The sequence below is a fragment of the Dama dama genome, chromosome 18, assembly GCF_033118175.1.
Source record: "Dama dama isolate Ldn47 chromosome 18, ASM3311817v1, whole genome shotgun sequence".
NCBI lineage: Eukaryota > Metazoa > Chordata > Mammalia > Artiodactyla > Cervidae > Dama > Dama dama.
Window position 1 is genome coordinate 23,736,472 of NC_083698.1, and position 19,326 is coordinate 23,755,797.

General features: G+C 39.0%; 1 protein-coding gene across 2 annotated transcripts in view; it reads left to right on the forward strand.

The window, feature by feature from the left end:
• Positions 1–16,368, forward strand: part of BZW2 (basic leucine zipper and W2 domains 2) — a 55,834-nt gene extending 39,466 nt beyond the window's left edge. For both annotated transcript variants that reach the window (XM_061165015.1, XM_061165016.1), the window contains exons 7-12: positions 2,863–2,972; positions 7,113–7,283; positions 9,178–9,324; positions 10,624–10,762; positions 15,163–15,285; positions 15,912–16,368. In XM_061165015.1, coding sequence (XP_061020998.1) covers positions 2,863–2,972; positions 7,113–7,283; positions 9,178–9,324; positions 10,624–10,762; positions 15,163–15,285; positions 15,912–15,940 — 719 coding nt within the window. In that variant the 3' untranslated portion in view covers positions 15,941–16,368. The remainder of the gene's footprint in view (positions 1–2,862; positions 2,973–7,112; positions 7,284–9,177; positions 9,325–10,623; positions 10,763–15,162; positions 15,286–15,911) is intronic.
• The last annotated feature ends 2,958 nt before the right edge of the window (positions 16,369–19,326 follow it).

The following is a 19,326-nucleotide window of genomic DNA, read 5'->3' on the forward strand; positions in this document are numbered from 1 at the left end:
CTCTTTATGGTTTGTGGGACATGTAGCCTTTTTTTGCCCCCAGAAACAGAATGCCAGCCTAAAACACTTGCTTTCATTTAGCAGAACAGCCAAAAATGGCCCTTCACATTCCTAAAGGCCCCCCAAACTGTTACTTCACTAGTTTGGGCAATTGTTCTGAACTGTTCCCCTTCAAGATCTTATGCTCAGATGTTCATTATGATCACATTTTTAAAGTATTCATTATATCTGTTTTTAAAGTCCAGACGACTGCCTAAGAGTTTTGCTTTAATTTTAAGGCATTAAGAGTTTGATGGGCATACATACAATTACTTGGTTATAGAATAATACAGAATTGGCCTTTTTTTTCCTTGTAGGAGGATAATGATATTCAAGCTTTAAATGCAGTGTTAAACAAAGAGTTATTTTTTTTTCTTAAAGACAAATTAAAAGAGCTTTTGTGAAAACATCTGTTTCTTCTTAGAATTGGGTTTTACTCCTACAGATGTGAAGTCCCAGCCTCATTCATGCCTGCAGTGAAATGAGTTATAATTTTCTTATAACTGAGAAAAGAATAGTAAATCAAGAGTCAAATCATATTATTTAGAGATTCTCTATAGTTTTAGACTCTCTAATTGTTATTAATATATTGTTAAAATATTATAGCACTTTAAAATGTTTTCCTGAAGAGAATTCGTGATCCTTCATGTTTTATTTATGGTACTAGCCATTTTATACTAGGAGAAAAAGATAAAATGTAAACAGTAAATGTTAATTACATCAGATTTATCCCGAGCATTTCTAACAGAAAATAATTCTTTCTGGTTGTGTTAAAAACTTTAATGATGTAATTTCTTTTGAAATGTATTAAAAATTAAATTATTAGAAAGATAAATGGACAAATGTGATAGAGCAAATACAGCAAAATATTAACTGCTGCAGAATCAAGATGGTGAGTACATGAGTATTTTTCAGTTTGTTCAGTTCTTCTGTAAGAAGTTCTTGAAATTTTTTATGGTAAAATGTTAGGGGTAAGAAAGAATACTTTTGCTATAGAAGTGACATAGGGCCTCTGTCACATGGTTTTTCCTAATACTCCACCATCTTTAGAAACTAAGTCTTAAACTTTTTCTTCCCAAATAGGAAAGGGTTATGAAATTACACCTTTTCCCCAACTTCCCACCCAACAAATGGCTAAGGGGAATCATCCACTCTGCAGAATCTCAAGTATGAAGTTTCTCCAATCCTTCCACCAGGAGCCACTTTTAATGCAAAGTGATAGGTTTGAGCCTGATTATTTTTGGACTTCTAGTTTCAGGCATACTTTCTTTTACCTACAATGGGGATTACAAGATCCTTTTTAAATTTTTTAATTATAAGTTCATATTAAATTTTATATTGACTATGAAGTAATCATAATATTGAAAATCCAGGTCAACAAGTTAACAACATAAAATTCTCTAGCTCATGTTTAGGCTGGAGGGGCTTAGTTTCTCTGCTATTCAAAAGAAAAACATTGGGTAAAACTGGTGTCTGTATTAGTTGAACTTGTTTACCTGAAAGTAACTGGAAGATAGGACATAAATTTCTGTGTCAGGGCATTTCTCTTTTTTTTTTTTTACATTTTTTGCAAATTTGATTTACAATGTTGTGTTAGTTTCAGGTGTATAGCAAAGTGATTCAGATATATATTCTTTTTCAGATTCTTTTCCCTTATAGGTTATTACAAAATATTGAGTATAGTTCCCTGTGCTATACAGTAGGTCCTTGTTGGTTATCTGGTTTATATATAGTAGTAGATACATGTTAATCCCATAATTCCTAATTTAGTCCCTCCCCCATTTAAGGGCATTTATTTCTTATGTAACAATGTATATAAAAGTAAAACAGACTTCAGGGTGAACAGCAATATCATTCAGGACTCAAATTTTCCCCCCATTACTAATCATTGCAGAAGGAGGGTCATGCCAGGGCTTAGAGTAATTAGAAGTCAGCTGGCCTGAGTAAGATGGGAATTCTCTTAGGAAAAGAGACTAGAGATTGTTTAGGCCACCAACAGTAGTGAAGCCTTCAATTCAGAAAAATCAGTTTAATATATCAACTACTCCTTAACTTTTCATTAAATAAATGCAACATTAATTTAGACATTTAGAGTATTCACAGAAAAGCTGTCTATTAGTTATCTGATTACTTATATTTAGAAATAAATCCTATTATAAATGAATATGTAATTGAGTGGATTCCTGATTAACATAGCAATTTTTAAAATCTCTTTAAAAATATCCAGAAAAGATTTCAGCTGAAAACAGAACTGACATTTTTGTAGCTTAACTCATGAATATTTTAAAATGCTTTTTACAAAAAGTAAAACTGTAAAGTAAGTGATGCATGTTCATCTATAACTTTATTTATTTATACCTGTCACTATTGATGTTCTTTCGCTGGCATCATTTATCGGCAGATTAGTTGACATGTTGACATTTCAGTTGTATGGCTCATGATTTATTTATTGTACCTCAGGATAACTGTTATAAACATGGAATATTGGTAAACCGCAGAGTGAAATAGAGGCAAAACACTATATAACATCCTTGGCTTTGAATATGGTTTTAACCAAGGTAAAAATAAACTTACAGTTAAAACAGGTTGGAATTCAGGAGTCCAAGTTTGAAAAGTACTATAACTTTTTTTTTTCCTTCTCATGAAAATATTCTCTTTTGAGTAATGAATAGCCTAGAGAGCTTTCCATTCTTCCTTTGTACCAAATCATGTCTCTAAGTTATTTAGTCATTTCAGGGCACCTAATGGGAAATGTTGCCTTATGCCTTACCACAACCAGTTTTTCTTATAAAAGGTTTACACTGTCTCTTTTATTTTTAACAGGCATTGCGGCCTCATTTGCTGTCAAACTTTTTAAAGCATGGATGGCAGAAAAGGATGCCAACTCTGTTACCTCCTCTTTGAGAAAAGCCAACTTAGACAAAAGGCTGCTTGTAAGTGTTATTTGGGCAAAGGGTTAGATGTTTCATGCTTCTGCCATGGCTCTGTCAGTTTGTGCAACATAATACACAAATGAAGTGATAGAAACTAATTCCAATTTAATCTTTGTTGCATACATAAATGGAATGATAAAATTAAAGAGTCACAGGGAATATGGAGACTTTCAAATTTGGAAGTTTGTTGACATAGTGATAACATTTATCAGAATTACCTCTGTTGCAGCTAATAACTGTAGAAATTTAAAGTTTTAATATGAAATTTGAGGTCACATTGATCTCACCTAATTAGACATTTATGGGTATCTTGGGTCATAGTTGAATGACACTGATCTCAAATACAGGTTAGTTTGTTAACAAAATAAAAGTTTAAACAAGATTGCTTGTTTATACCAAGATTCCTTAGAAATGCTTAGATACCTATGAAAGTGAACAAGTTAACTGTAGTTACTTCTGTATCTTTGTATTTTTCAAAGAAAATCAAGAAAAATATTTGCTCTCATAATTTCTATCTGCCCCCTATAATTTCTTTCTGCTAGAAGCCACAGCTGTGACAGAGATTGCTCCAAGTGAAATTGCCTTTACAATTTTAGGACAAAGTCTAAAGTTGAAAGACATGCTTGCCATGTTCTCTTTACCTAGTTTCTTATCTGCTTTCTCTTCCAGCGTGTCCTACTGTGCAAGGGTATTGATCCATGGGATAAGTCTAAATGTAAACTTTTGCATTTTCAATGACTTAAAATTCCTCTGTCTTTTGAAATTTACCTTAAAATAGCTCTCTTGGTGTGTTGGAAGTCTTTAGAACTTGATAAAGAAGAAAAATTCAGCTCTCGATTCTTGCTGATTTTTGCCACTGATAATACTTTTCATTTTAGCGTGTATTTATTAAGCACCTGCTTTGGCCGGGTTCCAGCCTGGAAGTTGTAGAGTCAGTAGAGACAGGATAGAAAAGTTTCCTGCCTTTGTGGAGCCTACTGTCTCGCAATGTAGGGTGTATGGAAGTCACTGAAGACAAATGAATAGGTTGCTGCTGTTGGTGGAAGTTCGTATGAAAGAGTGCATTCTCATCCCTGAGTCTGTAGCCGTATCTTAGCTCAGCAAGGCTGACTGAGATCTACATGCCCTTTCTTTCTGGGACCCACGATGAAGGAACAGCTCCGACCAGAGCCATCCTGTCCCCATGTCAGAGCACAGGAATACAGGACACCGAAGTAAGCCCTTCTGGTGGTGTAGAAGCTCGCCTTCTTTGGCCAAAAGAAGTCAGTGAGAAGCCTGCCAGCAGGGTAGGAAGATTTAATCCACTCATGGGCTACTTCTCCACCTGTGAAGACAGATACAGCAAGGAGGGACTTCACTGAGCACTTGTTTAAAGGAGAGCTGGGCGAATTATTATTAGGAAAAAAGATACAATTGATTACTACTTAACACAGAAGACTCAGTTCTTTCTCTTTTTAACTTTTATTTTGTATTGAGATATAGCTAATTAACAATGTTATGATAGTTTAGGGTGAACAGCAGAGGAACTCAGCCATACTAAAACATGTTTCTGTTCTCCCCCAAACTCCCCTCCCATTCCAGCGGCCACATAGCATTGAGCAGAGTTCCATGTGCTATACAAATAGGTCCTTGTTGGTTATCCATTTTATTTTTTTAATACCAATTTGTTTTATTCATTCATCCTTACAACTTTATGCTTATTATCAGGTGTTTTACAAGGCACTGTATTTGAGTGTGGGGTGGGGGGTAAAAGTGACCCTTTCTTTCCCATATTAAACTTTTGAAAAAACTCTGCTTTTCTAACTTAAAGTATGGTTCCTTAAAGACACCAGTAAGCACAGCTTGGTTAACTTGATTAGGTTGCTTCATTTTAAAAGTGTTTAATGTATTTCCTTTTTGAGAAATGCATATCATTTAATAATTCCTACTAGGGTTCTTTGTCTACTTATATTTTGAGCGTGAAAAGCTTAGGCAGCAGTTTCTGCCAGAAACTCCGTGAGGACAGGGTGGCTATGTCTTAGACCATGCCTACATGCTGTTTGCTGACTTACAAATGAGTGAGGAGCTAGAGTGTCGGTTCTGCCATCTAGGAGGAAATTTTTGTTTCACTAGCCTGCTTAGCAAAATTCCCTCTGCGTTAGCACATTTGGGGGGGAAATAGCATATTCTCAAAGTTTAGCAATTACCTACTTCTGTAATACAGAAGCAAGAAAAATATATAGCAACTCCCAGAAGAGTGGAGATGGGAGACATCATTCTCCCATCAGTGGAAAAGGGAACAGTGATCAAGATATTGAGCTGAAGCTATTGAAGAAAGTCAAACAAGCAACCTTTGTCTTTATGGGGCTTATAGTTTACTGCAGGGGAACAATAAACTGAATAATTAATTTAAATGTGTAGCATAGTAAAAAGTGAAAAGTGCTCTGAGAGGAAAACCAAGTAGGGAAACAGTGAGGTGTGTCTGTGTGGTGTGGGAAGGCCTCTCATAAGGTGACGTGTGTGAGGAAGCTAACTATCTAGATATATCCAGGAAGAGCATTTCAGGCAAAGCCTTTGAGGCATGGCATGTTGGGAACAGCAAAAGAGAGAATTTAGTAGGAGCAGAAATGTGGAGATCAGCTCAGAATAATAATTTTCAAGATATTATGCGTCATTCATAAGGACTATGGTTATAGTTCATAAAAGTAAATTTTTAAAAATCACTTTTGATGATGTATTACTCTGAACATAACTTGCGGTCAGACTTTGCAGTCACATTCTTCCTAAATTGAATACAGAATGCTGGCACAAGTAATTATTGACTTTGGAGTCATGCATCCATGTCCTCAAATTTCTAGCTGCCTAATTAGCTGTCTAACCTTCTTGAGGTTCAGTTTATTTTTCTGTAAAACTTCTATTGTATACAATTAGTAGCAAAATACCTCATATCTAGGTTCATAGAAGAAACTAAAAATTAAGTTAGTTCCCTGCCCCCAACAAATTTAGAAGACCTCTTGACAAATATCAATGACAGAACTTCAGTCAGTTTTGAGATGTTTGCTTTAACATGAATGTATGTTTTAATGCTGTTCCCACCAACTCTGTTCTGACATTTTCAAACTCATGACTCAACTCAAGGCAGGTTATGGGATGATGGTACAGAGGGTATTGAAATTTGAATCATGACAGAAGCCATCTGGCTACATCCCTATACTTGGTGGCAAACTCATTACAGAGCTTTCTTCAAAGATTTTTATTGAAGCCCATACAGCCATTGGCCAATATATATATATGCAAATCTAGCCATCATAGAAGTTTGAATCTATTTTGTAGACTCGTCAACGGTCTGAAAAATGTGAGAGCTTTGCAAACTGCCTTGCTTTCTTGGTTGAGTGTTGGGAGTCACGCAGGATTAGAACATGACTAAGTGTTCCTAAGCCCCTGCCAAACTGTATAAGGTGAAATGGAAATGAGTAAAAATGTAAGAGCACCCATGGTGTGCTGCGGTTTTTAAAAATTTCCAACAGAATTATGTAATGGATTGAAGAGCGGTGGGGCAGGTTTAGATTAGATCTCACCATGAACTTAATTTAGAGCCTCCATCATTAAGAGATACAGCAAAAATTCCCTGTAGCTCTGAGCTATTTTAGACTAATAGCAGCATTTTCTCAGAATGTGAATCGAGTTCTATGAGATGATAGTAGTCAATATTGGTTTTTTTTTTAATAGTATCTCAAATCATTTCAGCATTACTAAAACTGGTTTTTGTCTATTCACTCATAGTTAAGGAAACAGTATGATTGATAATTTCAGTTTTTCTTACTGGTATCACCTTGTTTGTACTTAGTTTAGCAAACTTGCCTCTGTTTTTGCTACACTTCGATTAAAGTAAAAGAAGTAAATAGTAGTTCCAAATGAGGGAAACTAGTTTATGTAAGTTGATTAACATTTTTTATTCTTTGTCAAATTGCGTAATTTTGAAAGGTGTCTTAGCAAGTGCTCAAGAAATATGCCTTGAGATGTATTCTTTTGAAAAATCAATCCTTACTCTTTTCTTCATGAGATAGTCTAAGTGCTACTTTACTATGAAAACGTTGTTCTTTATGCTTGCTGAATGTGAATGGCTTATTGTATGACAGTCTCTCGTCTTTTATCTCTCAGGAACTCTTTCCAGTTAACAGACAGAGTGTGGATCATTTTGCTAAATACTTCACTGACGCAGGTCTGAAGGAGCTCTCCGACTTCCTCCGAGTCCAGCAGTCCCTGGGCACCAGGAAGGAGCTGCAGAAGGAACTCCAGGAGCGTCTTTCTCAGGAATGCCCGATCAAGGAGGTGAGGACCATGGGCTCACTTCCCTGCAAAACCACGGGCGAGGGGCATATCCTAGACTGTGCAGTACAAACTTTACCTCCCGTGAAGGAGACTGCCCCTCATTCCTTGCTATGAACTTGAGGTCCTTTTCATACCATTTAAATGAGCTCAATATCAAAAACATCCTCCAGGATGTTCCAGAAAATAATGATTATTTCCACACAAAGGACTTATTTACCAGGTTGCTGTGCTTGTCAGAATATTTCATCTGCTTAATAGATTCACTGTCCACTGCTATCCACTAGCATTATACCTCAGTTTAAGGTGATTTTTCCCATTTTATTGCAGATTATATAATATGGTTAAGTATTAGCTTAATGTATATAGATTTCGATTTTAAGACGAAAAGGGGGCGGTTTTGCATTCACATCATGGATAAAGACCAGTTGGACCAGTGACTTGCTGGCTCCCACTCACAATAACTGGGTATCTGCATAATGTAAATGCTATATTTTTGTATAGCTATAGTTCTTGTGGCTATTACTGTATCTTTTTTTTTTAAGTCATGCCTGAAGAAAACTTCCCATTTGAACTTTAAAAAAACTTCTATGTAATAATTCAAAAGCTGCATTAAGAGTCCTTTCCTTTTTCCACTTACTCTCAAGTCCCAAGCCCTCACCACCCTGCTTGCCTAGAGCCTTGCAAGGGTACTGTGTATGGTTTAAAATTTGAGATTTCAAGATGGATTCTGACCAGCAGGTGGAGGTGTTGGTCCCAAGTCTCATAACATTAAGGTCAGCAATATATTCAGTAACCGTTATCCAAGCAAAAATCTTGAACATGATTTTCCACGGTGAAAAAAAGAAAAAAGGAAACTATAACTAACACTGTGATCCTTTCTGGTATAGAGATGTCACATTTCTTTGCAGCTTCTCCCTGTCAGCTGGAGGACTGGGACTCCTCAGTTCCTTCTTTTCTTGAAGGCCGCTTTACCCACTGCAATCCAGGCTGGCAGGAAAGAAAGCAGTGTACTTTCATTTTAAAAAGGAAGCGAGAAAACTAGTTGTACTGCTCACAGAGTGGTACAGAAGATTCATTATGGTTTTTAATTACTTATTAAGCCCTCCAGGTGGCGCTAGTGGTAAAGACTCCGTCTGCCAATGCAGGAGACTTAAGAGATGCAAATTCAGTCTCTGGGTCGGGAAGATCCCGTGGAGAAGGAAATGGCAACTCACTGCAGTATTCTTGCCTGTAGAATCCCTATGGACAGAGAAGCCTGGTGGGCTACAGTCCATGGGTTCGCAAAGAGTCGGACACGACTGAGCGACTTAGCATTCATGCATGCACTGAAGTCCTCAGCTCTACTTGGGATTTTATTTCAAAAGGAGGAAGATTTTTTCAGACAAGTTTAATATAAAATTTTACAATTTATTTACATGAGGATATTCAAAAGTGATAATTAAAGAATAAATTGTAGAGAATGCCTTGTACCCACCCAAGGCATTTTTTCATCAAGAGGTTTTAAGTTGAGGATTGGAGTAGACATTCACAGCTCTGTTGCTTTCTTCAAAGCCCAGAAAGTCAGACTGGCTTAAATAATCCTTGTCCTGCTGGAGTCAACAGGGGTCCTGCCTGTAAAAGACTAACCCTGAGAAACCAAGATTCGCTGTTATTTTCTATTACCCAGCAGCTCCTGGCCAGAGCTAAGCCTATTAATTAGGAGACTAAAAATAAATCCTCTCTGAGAACAAACCATTGTGTTCTCCTCTGTCTTGGAACTCGAGAGCATATGCCAGGAAGGGAGGAACTGAGCAGAGTATTTGTCTGCCTCCAACCTTTTACTGACTAAGCAGGAGAGAGGGGGATCTCCCCACCTGCCTGTTCCTCTTTTGACTCCTTTCTTCGTGAAATGTAGGTGGTTCTCTATGTTAAAGAAGAAATGAAAAGGAATGATCTTCCAGAAACGGCAGTGATTGGACTTCTGTGGACCTGTATAATGAACGCTGTGGAATGGAACAAGAAGGAAGAGCTCGTGGCGGAGCAGGCCCTCAAACACCTGAAGGTACAGGGTCCCAGCAAGGCTGTCTTGGCCGCCCGCCAGCTGCAGCTTCAACAGTGTGACAGGCGGGTTCTAAGCATAATGCTCCCAGGTTCAGTCCAAACATATATTTCCTGATGTTTTTCCTGTCAAATATGCCACCGCCTAAAATGTTTGAGATGTAAGGGCTTGTGAAATACCTGAGGGTAAGTTCTTACTAAAAACAACATCAGAAAATCCACAGAATAGTCATATATTCAGTATTAGTTAAAGAGAAATATAGTCTGTTAGTTTTCCTTCTACCTCACAAAAATTCTTAAGGAGTTTTTTAAGTAAGCTACAAATTGACATTAGAATTTGAAAAGTGAGTGGTGGAAGAAATCAACTGATTGTATAAATTGTATATTTTTGTACAGGGATACATATGTGTTTACCTTTATCATCCTCTCCCTGTAAAACTATTAAGAAATGTAGAAGACTTAGAACCTGCCTTCAGAGTTTACACTTGAATTGGGAAGCGAACACCTACATGGTATACACTCGGCAGGATGTAAATCAGATAGCTCTTCAATATTTAGAACAGAGCAGTGGGTAGCCTATGCAGGGAAGGATCAAAGGAGGAGTTTTGTGTTGAGCTCAGTAACTCTTAGAGAAAATAATAGCCAAACATCAACAACTAGGGGCTTCCCTGATGGCTCAGAGGGTAAAGAATCTGCCTGCAATGCGGGAGACCTGGATTTGATCCCTGGTTTGGGAAGATCCTCTGGAGAAGGGAATGGCAACCCACTTCAGTATTCTTGCCTGGAGAATTCTGTGGACCGGGAAGCCCGGCGGGCCACGATCAATGGGGTCACGAGTCAGGCAGGACTGAGAGACTGACACACACATCAAGAACTAGAAGCCAAGGTCACTTAAGACAAGAGGAGCAATCTGAACAAAACCATAAAGATGTTTTGTGAGGGGATCTTCCAGTGGCAGAGCCATCCTCCAGGAGTGGAGGAATCACAGCAGTCCTGGGAGCCTTCAGAACCTAGGATCTCTGTCTCATTTTCACAATATCCATTAGACGAACACAGTAACATAGCAATTGTCTCTGATGGAGTCAGGAGTTCCTATTTGGTCCCTTTTAGCAGGTACAGTGAGAGAAATCTGATATGGTGCGGGAGTAAAAAATTCATTTTGGTTGGACACAATATTATAATAAGATAATCCTCAAAGTGGAAGTTCCCTAAGCACATCTCCAGGTGACCGCGGTGCTTCAAGTGGCGTCAGCCCTACACCTCCCACAAAAGTGAACGGTCTTCCTCCCCTCTCCTGTTCCAGCAATACGCTCCACTCCTGGCTGTGTTCAGCTCCCAAGGCCAGTCAGAGCTGATCCTTCTGCAGAAGGTTCAGGAATACTGTTACGACAACATCCATTTCATGAAAGCCTTTCAGAAGATTGTGGTTCTCTTTTACAAAGGTATGTATCTGTGTTGTTCTGCCACTGTGTTCCCGTGAAGCTCTTTCTGGGCCAGAATAAGGGGTGATGCAGAGGGGGTCATGGGTTTCTGCTCATCCCTGAATTCTAGTGAGGCAGCCGTATTATGTGGAGAGAAAAGGTATTAATACAAACCCCATAGACGCCTGTGGCCCCAGGTCCCAGTCTGATTAGGCCCCTGTGCACTTCTCATTGATGGAATGGCTAGAAGACTGGTGATGAACTTCTAATTTTGGGAGGTGTTGGGGAGGATGGTGAAAAAGACTGTAATTACTAAAAAGAAGGTATGTGTCTCAATTGTAAGGATTAGTTCTAACAACAAGGATCACCAGAAGCATGTTCAAACCTTTTCAGATACCATCAAGCTGGCTCTAAATTAGTTTTAAACTTTGTGTTTTAGTAATTTGGCTCACCCAGTCTCCTGTTTGGCCAGGAAATGACTATTTTTAGATTTTCACATTTACTGTCTGTTCTTTGTGTTTATAGGATTAGGTTGCCATGACAACTGGTACTGCCAGTTTATTAAAAAATGAATGCTCTAGGGTTTTAACTGATCTCAATCTCCATACCTATAGTATATTTTTAAAAAATGATCCTAGACTATTCTTTGGTCTAGCTTTGTGTAGTTTTATGGGGAGGAGGGAAGGAGCACTTATACAATGATACATTTTGAACATGGTGAAATGTTTATTAGAAATTACTGCTATCTTAAATGGCATAACACAGAAGAAAACTAAAATATAAATTAATGGCCTTCCCTGGTGGCTCAGCGGTAAAGAATCCGCCGGCAATGCAGTAAACCTGGGTTCGATCCCTGGGTCCGGTAGATCCTGTGGAGAAAGGAATGGCAACGCACTCCAGTTTTCTTGCCTGGAGAATTCCATGGATAGAGGAGCCTGGCAGGCTACAGTCACTTTCTAAAATAAATTTCTTTCTTCTTTTCTTCCTAAAGCTAAGTACTGTATTCTCAGCATGTAGGTCTGAAAAATATAAAACTATCTCCTCAAGTACCGTTAGTATCTCTATTATGGCTTTTATTGTTTGCAGATATTTCTTAGGTTAAATTCTGTTCCTCACACACATTTTTCTAAAAGAAGTTTCTTATTCTAAAAGATTATTGACCTTCTCACATATAGTCCCAGCTTTCTTATGGTAAATTATGTTTGACTCGTGTCCCTATATGACACTGCTCATAAAAAGTACTGAATTTAATAAGTTTCAAGTGACATAGTCTTCAACTTAGGATATTTGAATAACTGACATCACCCAATGCAGTTGTCATAACACTCTTAGGATATTGTCTCTTTGACCCTCATGAAAACCCAAATTTTGAATTAAAATTCTATGCATTGAGACCTGTTTAGATTTTGCATGCATTATTATGCATGTACTGAATGCAAACTAGCTGCCAAGTCTTATGTTAAATGCTGGAAATGAGATGAACAAAATAGTCCCTGTCTGCCTGGATTTCAGAGAATAGAAGAAAACCCAAAATTATAATCACAGTGTGTGTGTGTGTTCAGCCACTTGGTCGTGTCTGATTCTTTGCGACGCCATGGACTGTAGCCTGGCAGGCTCCACCGCCTATGGTGTTTTCCAGGCAAGAATACTGCACTGGGTTGCCATTTCCCTCTCCTGTAATCACCATATCAGTGGCTAAAATAAGGCTGGTACCAATAAATGATGATGAGAAGTGGACGGATGTCAGCAGAGGGGCCCCTAACTCAGAGCTGAAGCTAAGTTGGTGAAGGAAAAGGGAAGGCTCTCAAGGGACCAGAGTTTTTTCCCCAGAGGTGATGAAGAAGTTGACCACGTAGAAGGGAGAGAAACGCACTGTAATATGAGGGGCCTTAGTGCAATTGTGGAATGTCTCCTTTCTTACTGCACTTGTACTGATCCTCTGTGTTCCTAGTAGGTATTTGGGGGAGATCTCAACACTTTGTCATCTCCATCTCCCGGTTATAATGAACTCCTCTCTCTACTTTTCCTTAGTGGAAAACACAAGTTCTCTCTCTCCTACATTTGTCAAGGAACTCCTTCCATTTGTGATTAGATTTTTTCCTACACAACAGTTAACTTTCTTTTTGATATTCACACTTTGCCTCAAAGTCTCCCTGTGTCATTGTTTCTGTCCCTTCTTTATTATTTATTTCCCTAGAAATTTGGTCTTGCTACAGGTGTTTATTATTAAATTCTTCAAAGAGCTCAGCTCTGCACAAAGTTGGTCTGATTTTTCAGTGGATGATATATCTGGTAAGTTTTACCGGTCATGTACAGTGCTTTTCACAAGCACAGTCACCGACAAGGATTCTAGGACTTGCATGGTCTCTTTTGGCCTCTGTGGGGCAGGAGTGAGCTCTCACCCTTCATAAGGAAGACAGGAGACAGAGTGTCACTAAGCTAGACTTTGTCACCTTAGCAACCTATACATTGTATCATAACATTCATTATGGTGAGAAGAAAAAATAGAATTTCCCTTTACATGTTTAGTTCTATATTTTATTTTATACCATTAACAATAGTAGTTGTTAGTATGTGCATATAGTTTATAAACCAAAAAATATACATATATTGGGAATGTATGTGCTCCAAATTGTCATACTGATAGGAGAACACGATGAAAACAGTTTGGAAATTACTAGTATAAATCACAGGCATCTTAAGGATGTCATAAAAACAAATTCTATAAAAGGGACTTTTAAAATTCATGTTTGAGATAATTAGTGTTCCTGGAAATTTTCTGCAAAGCGTTCTTACCCAGTAACAAGTCACTTCCTCGAGCTGTGAACCATCTTCTTTTGGCTATGAAAACTGGGCTTTGATGGCCAGAGGTAGGAAAGTTGTTTCATCATTGGGAGTGGATAGTGCAGAGCTGGAAACAGGAGAAACTAAAAGACTAGAAGCTAAGAGTAATTCCTTAGGACTCCTGATTATAATTTCTAGGTCTAGTCCTTATAAGTGAATAAACCCAGATTTCTGTCTTCCTTTGCAAAACGTAGTGTATTTAATGATCAAAATAAAAAATAAAACAGACTTTTATATTTTCTAAAACCAATCATGTGCATTTTTAGTCAATTTAATCTCTTCAATTGAATCTGAGAGCCAGTTATTAATTTTAAAAAACAAGGCTTTTGTTATGAAAAGATCAGTGATGTTATGAATGAAAACAATATCAAATCATTTCTCTTGTTTTTATAAGTTAAAGGTATATTTTAACTACAAAAACATCATTAGAATGATTTATCAGCATTTGTAATGGATTGGGCAGGCATTGGGGATAATAATAAATCCTTTTTATATGTTTTCCATTTCATTTCACATTCCAAAATCCCAAAAGACAACCCATTAGAACATTGGCAAAGTATGTAGGCTATTGTTTCCACATTCCCCTTTCTATTCTTAACATTCTAAATTAATGATAACTTGAGGGTATCAAGGTATATTTGTGGAATTTAGATTTTTAGGTAGTAGATAGTTAATAGATAACACTTTTTCTTAAAAACCTGTAGGAAGTCTAACACGTCTTTCTCTCTGAATAGTGTACAAGGAAACCATTGCTCGTGTGATTTAGATATTGTGGGAAAATAAATTTAGGACAGCGATGGAGTGATGTAGAACTTTGGATCCTATGTATATTGGTCCCATGGTATACCCAGAAAGCTCGTCTTTATATTTAATCATTAACATTATCATTATTACATTCTATCTACAATATATTTTTTTTTTCATTTGCCCTTTTTTTCTCCTAAAGTAAATTGCCTTAAAAGACCAGTCATTTGAGGTCACTGCTTAATCAAGATGTGTTTGAAACTGGCAGGACAAAGGGTATTCTGAAATGCTGGAATTGCTGATTCATTGGCAGAATTACAAAATAACCCAGTTTCCTCCCAGCAAAGTAGCACTGTAAGATTTCCAAGTCCCAGTCCCACCGTCATCACTAAAGTACTGATGATCCTATCTATTGGGCTTCCCCAGTGGCTCAGAAGTAAAGATCCCCCCTGCCAATGCAGGAGACAGGGGTTCCATCCCTGGGTCAGGAAGGTCCCCTGGAGAAGGGAATGGCAACCCACTGCAGAATTGTTGCCTGGGAAATCCCAGGAACAGAAGAACCTGGAGGGCTACAGTCTATGGGGTCACAAAAGACTTGGACACAACTGAGCAACTAAACAAAATCACCACCCTAACTACTAACATACACGGGCCACTGTGCTATGTGGGAACAAGCTTGGTTCTTGTCTTCCAGTAAGTTTCGATATGAGTTTCTTTATAACAGAGTTTTAATATTTGAAGTGATTGCTTTCTATTAAACTCTTAAGACATGAACTTGCTTTAAAACATGATATGTATGTAATAACTTTGAGATGTTTGATTTGAAATTGCAGCTGATGTGCTGAGTGAAGAAGCGATATTGAAGTGGTACAAAGAAGCACATGTTGCCAAAGGCAAAAGTGTTTTCCTTGACCAGATGAAGAAATTTGTGGAATGGTTACAAAACGCAGAAGAAGGTATGATTGTATTTAACAATGTGGCGGCCATTTAGCAGATCCTTTCTCACTGTAATTCAAAATAGCTCCTCCCTCCACAGATTTTTTTGTGTTTTTTGGCTTTGTAAAACTGAAGTTCTGAGCCTTCATTTCTAAATGAAGGCAATGAAAATATCTGCATGATAAACAAAACAAAATCTCTTAAATTATCCCTAGTGGAGGACAAAGAAGAAGAAATAATCAGATGTGAAAGGAAAAAAATAATTACATTTATGGGATTTTATCAATTTTTTATAGCGCCTTTACTGGTTGACTGGTGCTTAAAATGGGAATACAAGTTGGAAGAGCAATAATGATGAGACTTAATCCAACTAGGCATGAGAAGTTGATGATCCAGAAACATACAAGTAGTTATTGTCACCAATAATATTTCTGAGTATGTTGCCTTTTTAGAAAGTCAATTTCGTTTAAAAATCGAAAAGGAGAAAAGTTGGCTGTCTGCCCCTATGACTCTATCTTAGTCAATGGACACCCAGGCAAAAATGTCTTTTTTTAGGGGATAGGGAGATAAGAGTAGAAACTGTTTCCTGACCTTGTTTAACAGTCTCAGAAGAAACGACCTGACTTTTCTCTTTCTTCTCTCGTAGAATCTGAATCTGAAGGTGAAGAGAATTAGGTGGCTCAAGAAGCACAATACCTAGGTCACCACACAACACTTTTATTGGGAATGCTGAGCCATTTGAGAAGAGAAACTTGGCTTCCGTTTTTCACAAAGGAAAAAAAAAATAGGATAGGCTTCCCTTTTGCCGAGGGGGAAATGGTTTTTTGTTTTGTTTTGTTTTTAAATGGAGCCCTGAGGCATCAGCGATTATACTTGGGACTCTACCTCTCTCTCACTATTCGCTAACTTAAAGCCATTCAGCAGGGAGTCCAGTATCTGAGGCGAAATACTCCACAGACTCCTCTTTTTTTAGCTGTATTTTTCAGGTACTCTGTGGTGAACGCCCCACTGGTGTCTGTTACAGGGCCACTTTGGTAGTTGTGTATCTGCTCGTGTATGTGATTTGACAAACCAGTTTTTTAAAATAAATGGCTTTTTAAAAATCTGGGCTTATATTTTCAACGCTTTTATTTCTTTACTATCCTGACCTCTTGTACAGATGACATTTCAGTGTCAGGATTTCTTTCTCATCCAAAATGCTGAATGGTTCTTGTTGATAAAAAGCACTTCTACTCCTTGTATCTTTGGCAAATATATTTCACTGACCTTTGTAGTGTAATAGAAATCCACCCGAAAGTATAGACACACTAGCACCAATACCATAAATTGACAATAATAATATTATCTGTGTGCGAGGATGTCATTTTCATTATGCAGGAAATAATAAAGACAAGAATAACTGTACCCAAGAATGATTAGAAGTCATAGGATAAAGATCTTTACAGCCCCTTGAAGTGACTAGCATACCCCAGGGGGCACTTATATATTCTTTCCTAAAATTGTTCTCCTGGGAAATGCCCCTCTTTCATTCTGGTTTTTCCTTTCAGCCTGCATCTTATTTCTTCCAGTCTATTAATTCATGGCAAGCCTCCATCTGCCTCTCCTTCTGCTTATCTAAAAATAAGAATTATGAAGTTAAATGGTATTCACGTCATAGAGTGCATAGTCAATGTATTTATTTGACATGAAAAAATGGATAATTTTTATTGAAAACAAACTTGGCAAACTAATTTGACGAGTACTGATTGCCAATTAGTATACATGGCAGGCACACTCCGCAAATTAAATCTGCATCTCTGATGTTTGGACAGATATATTTAAAGATTAAAATATTGAAAATTACATTCAATTTGTAATAACAATTTTATATGTCAAATTTTATGTATTTTAGATTTAAGTTTAAATCAGCATGTTCCCTGTCATTTTAGGGATCTTGAGTAAGATGTGTGAAGAAGCTATTTGACTTTGCCCCACTATTTCCAAAGTATCCACCTGAGACCTACTGTCCTAGGTCTTAGTGACCAAATTAGTGACCAAGATGGAACTAAAAGTCCCATTATTGAGTTCCACACCTATGCCGTTTTGCCCCTATTTTCTGCTGTCAAATTATAATGAAATGTATGTTTCTATAGTTCAATCAGAAGATTTTTTCAAGAAGGTTCAGTAGCACTTCTACTGAGCAAACATCCGGGAAGTCAGTTTTCTAATGTATAAATGACTTAATGTCTTCTAGCACATAATATTTTTTCCAAACAGAGCTTAAGATAGTGATTTTCAGGTAAGTAATCGTGGGTGAGGGGCTTCCCAAGTGTCTCAGCAGTCAGGAAGCTGACTGCAATGCTGGCGACGCCAGAGGTGGTTCGCTGGGTCAGGAAGATCCCCTGGAGAAGGAAATGGCAACCCACTCCAGTATTCCTGCCTGGAAAATCCCGCGGACAGAGGGACATGATGGGCTGCAGTCCATGGGTTCAAAAAGAGCCAGACTCGACCGACGTGACTGAGCAGGCATGCCCAGTCATGGGGGAGAGGAAGGATGCCTATCAGCAAAAACCTAGGGAAGCCTCAAACCAAAGCCCTTTCTTTCTCTGAAAGACAAGTGTCTCTTTTACTTCTTAAAAATAAAACTTGTCCTAATTGTAAAACTCATTGCATTAGTTATCTATTGCTACACATCAGATTATCCCCTCATTTAGCAACTTTAAACAACAGACATTTATCGGTTCAGTGTCTGTGATTTGGATCCGTGAGCAGCTCAGCAGGTTGGCTTCCAGCTTGGCCTCTCCTGAGGTTGCAGTCAGGCTGTTGGTGGGGCGTGCAGCCCTCTGAAGGCAGCATTGCTTCCAGGCTGACGGTGGTGTTAAGGTCAGGCCGCTCAAGATGCCTGCTCTTTTGCTCTGTCTACATTAGCAGTTCCCCAACCACTTTGGAACTAGAGACCAGTTTCCTGGAAGACAGTTTTTCCACGGACAGGGGGCAGGGGTGGGGCTTCAGCATGATTCAAGTGGGTCACATTTATTGAGCTCATTGAGCAGTAAGCAGCGCTCAGGCAGTAACCTGAGCAATAGCACGTGGCTGTAAAGATGAAGCTGCTCTTGCTTGCTGGTCTCCCACCTCCTACTGTGTGGCCAGGTCCAGACTGGGGAAAAGGAAGTGAAAGTGTTAGTGGCTCAGTCGTGTCCCACTCTTGGCAACCCCATGGACTATAGCCCGCCAGGCTCCTCTGTGCATGGGATTCTCCAGGCAAGGATACTGGAGTGGGTTGCCATGCCCTCCTCCAGGAGATCTTCTCGACCCAGGGATCGAACCTGGGTCCCAGATTCTACGTCTGAGCCACCCCCAGGGAAGCCTGCTCAGTAAGTCCCTGCCTCCCACATGCCCTCGTCACATGACACCTTCTGTCTTAGTCTAACCAGTAAATGCCTCCTTGCTCCAGGTGCTGATTGTTCTAATCATTAGATGAGACCCCTCTACTCCCGCGGTTTAAAAGGGGCGGCCTTTCTGCTGGTTCTGGTAACTGATGCTCTCACCTGGCGTCACTTCCCTTGGAACTGGTACCCTCCCTTTGCCCCTGGTACCAAAGACTGCCGCATCTTGCCCTGGTGTCTTTGCTGCTGTCTACCGACACGGTGGGGGTCTTGCTCCAGGATCCTGCTTCAGACAAAGAAGTCCCCCATCCATTAGAACATTCATGTCCCTGTTGCTGCCTTGGAGCCCTTTCTTCAGTCCTGAGGCTGGGTGAGTGTGGGGCTGTAGGCCTGGGGGTGCAGCCCCAGAGCAGGGATTGGACCTCAGCTCCTTGGTGATATTTGCTGACTCGTGTCCCCTAACCACAGGTCCTCTACTGAGGTTGCCTGGGGGTCTTCATGGCGTAACCCCTGGCTTTCCCCAGAATGAGTGGTGTGAGAAAGGCAGCCCTGGAAGGAAGCTGGCTTTGATAACTAAGTATTTGAAGTGACCTACCATAGTCACGGTTCTGCTGGTGGCACAGACCAACTCGGGTACAGTGTGGAAGGGGGCCCACAGGAGGTGTGGCGGGGAGATCGAGGGCGCTCTTGGAGGCT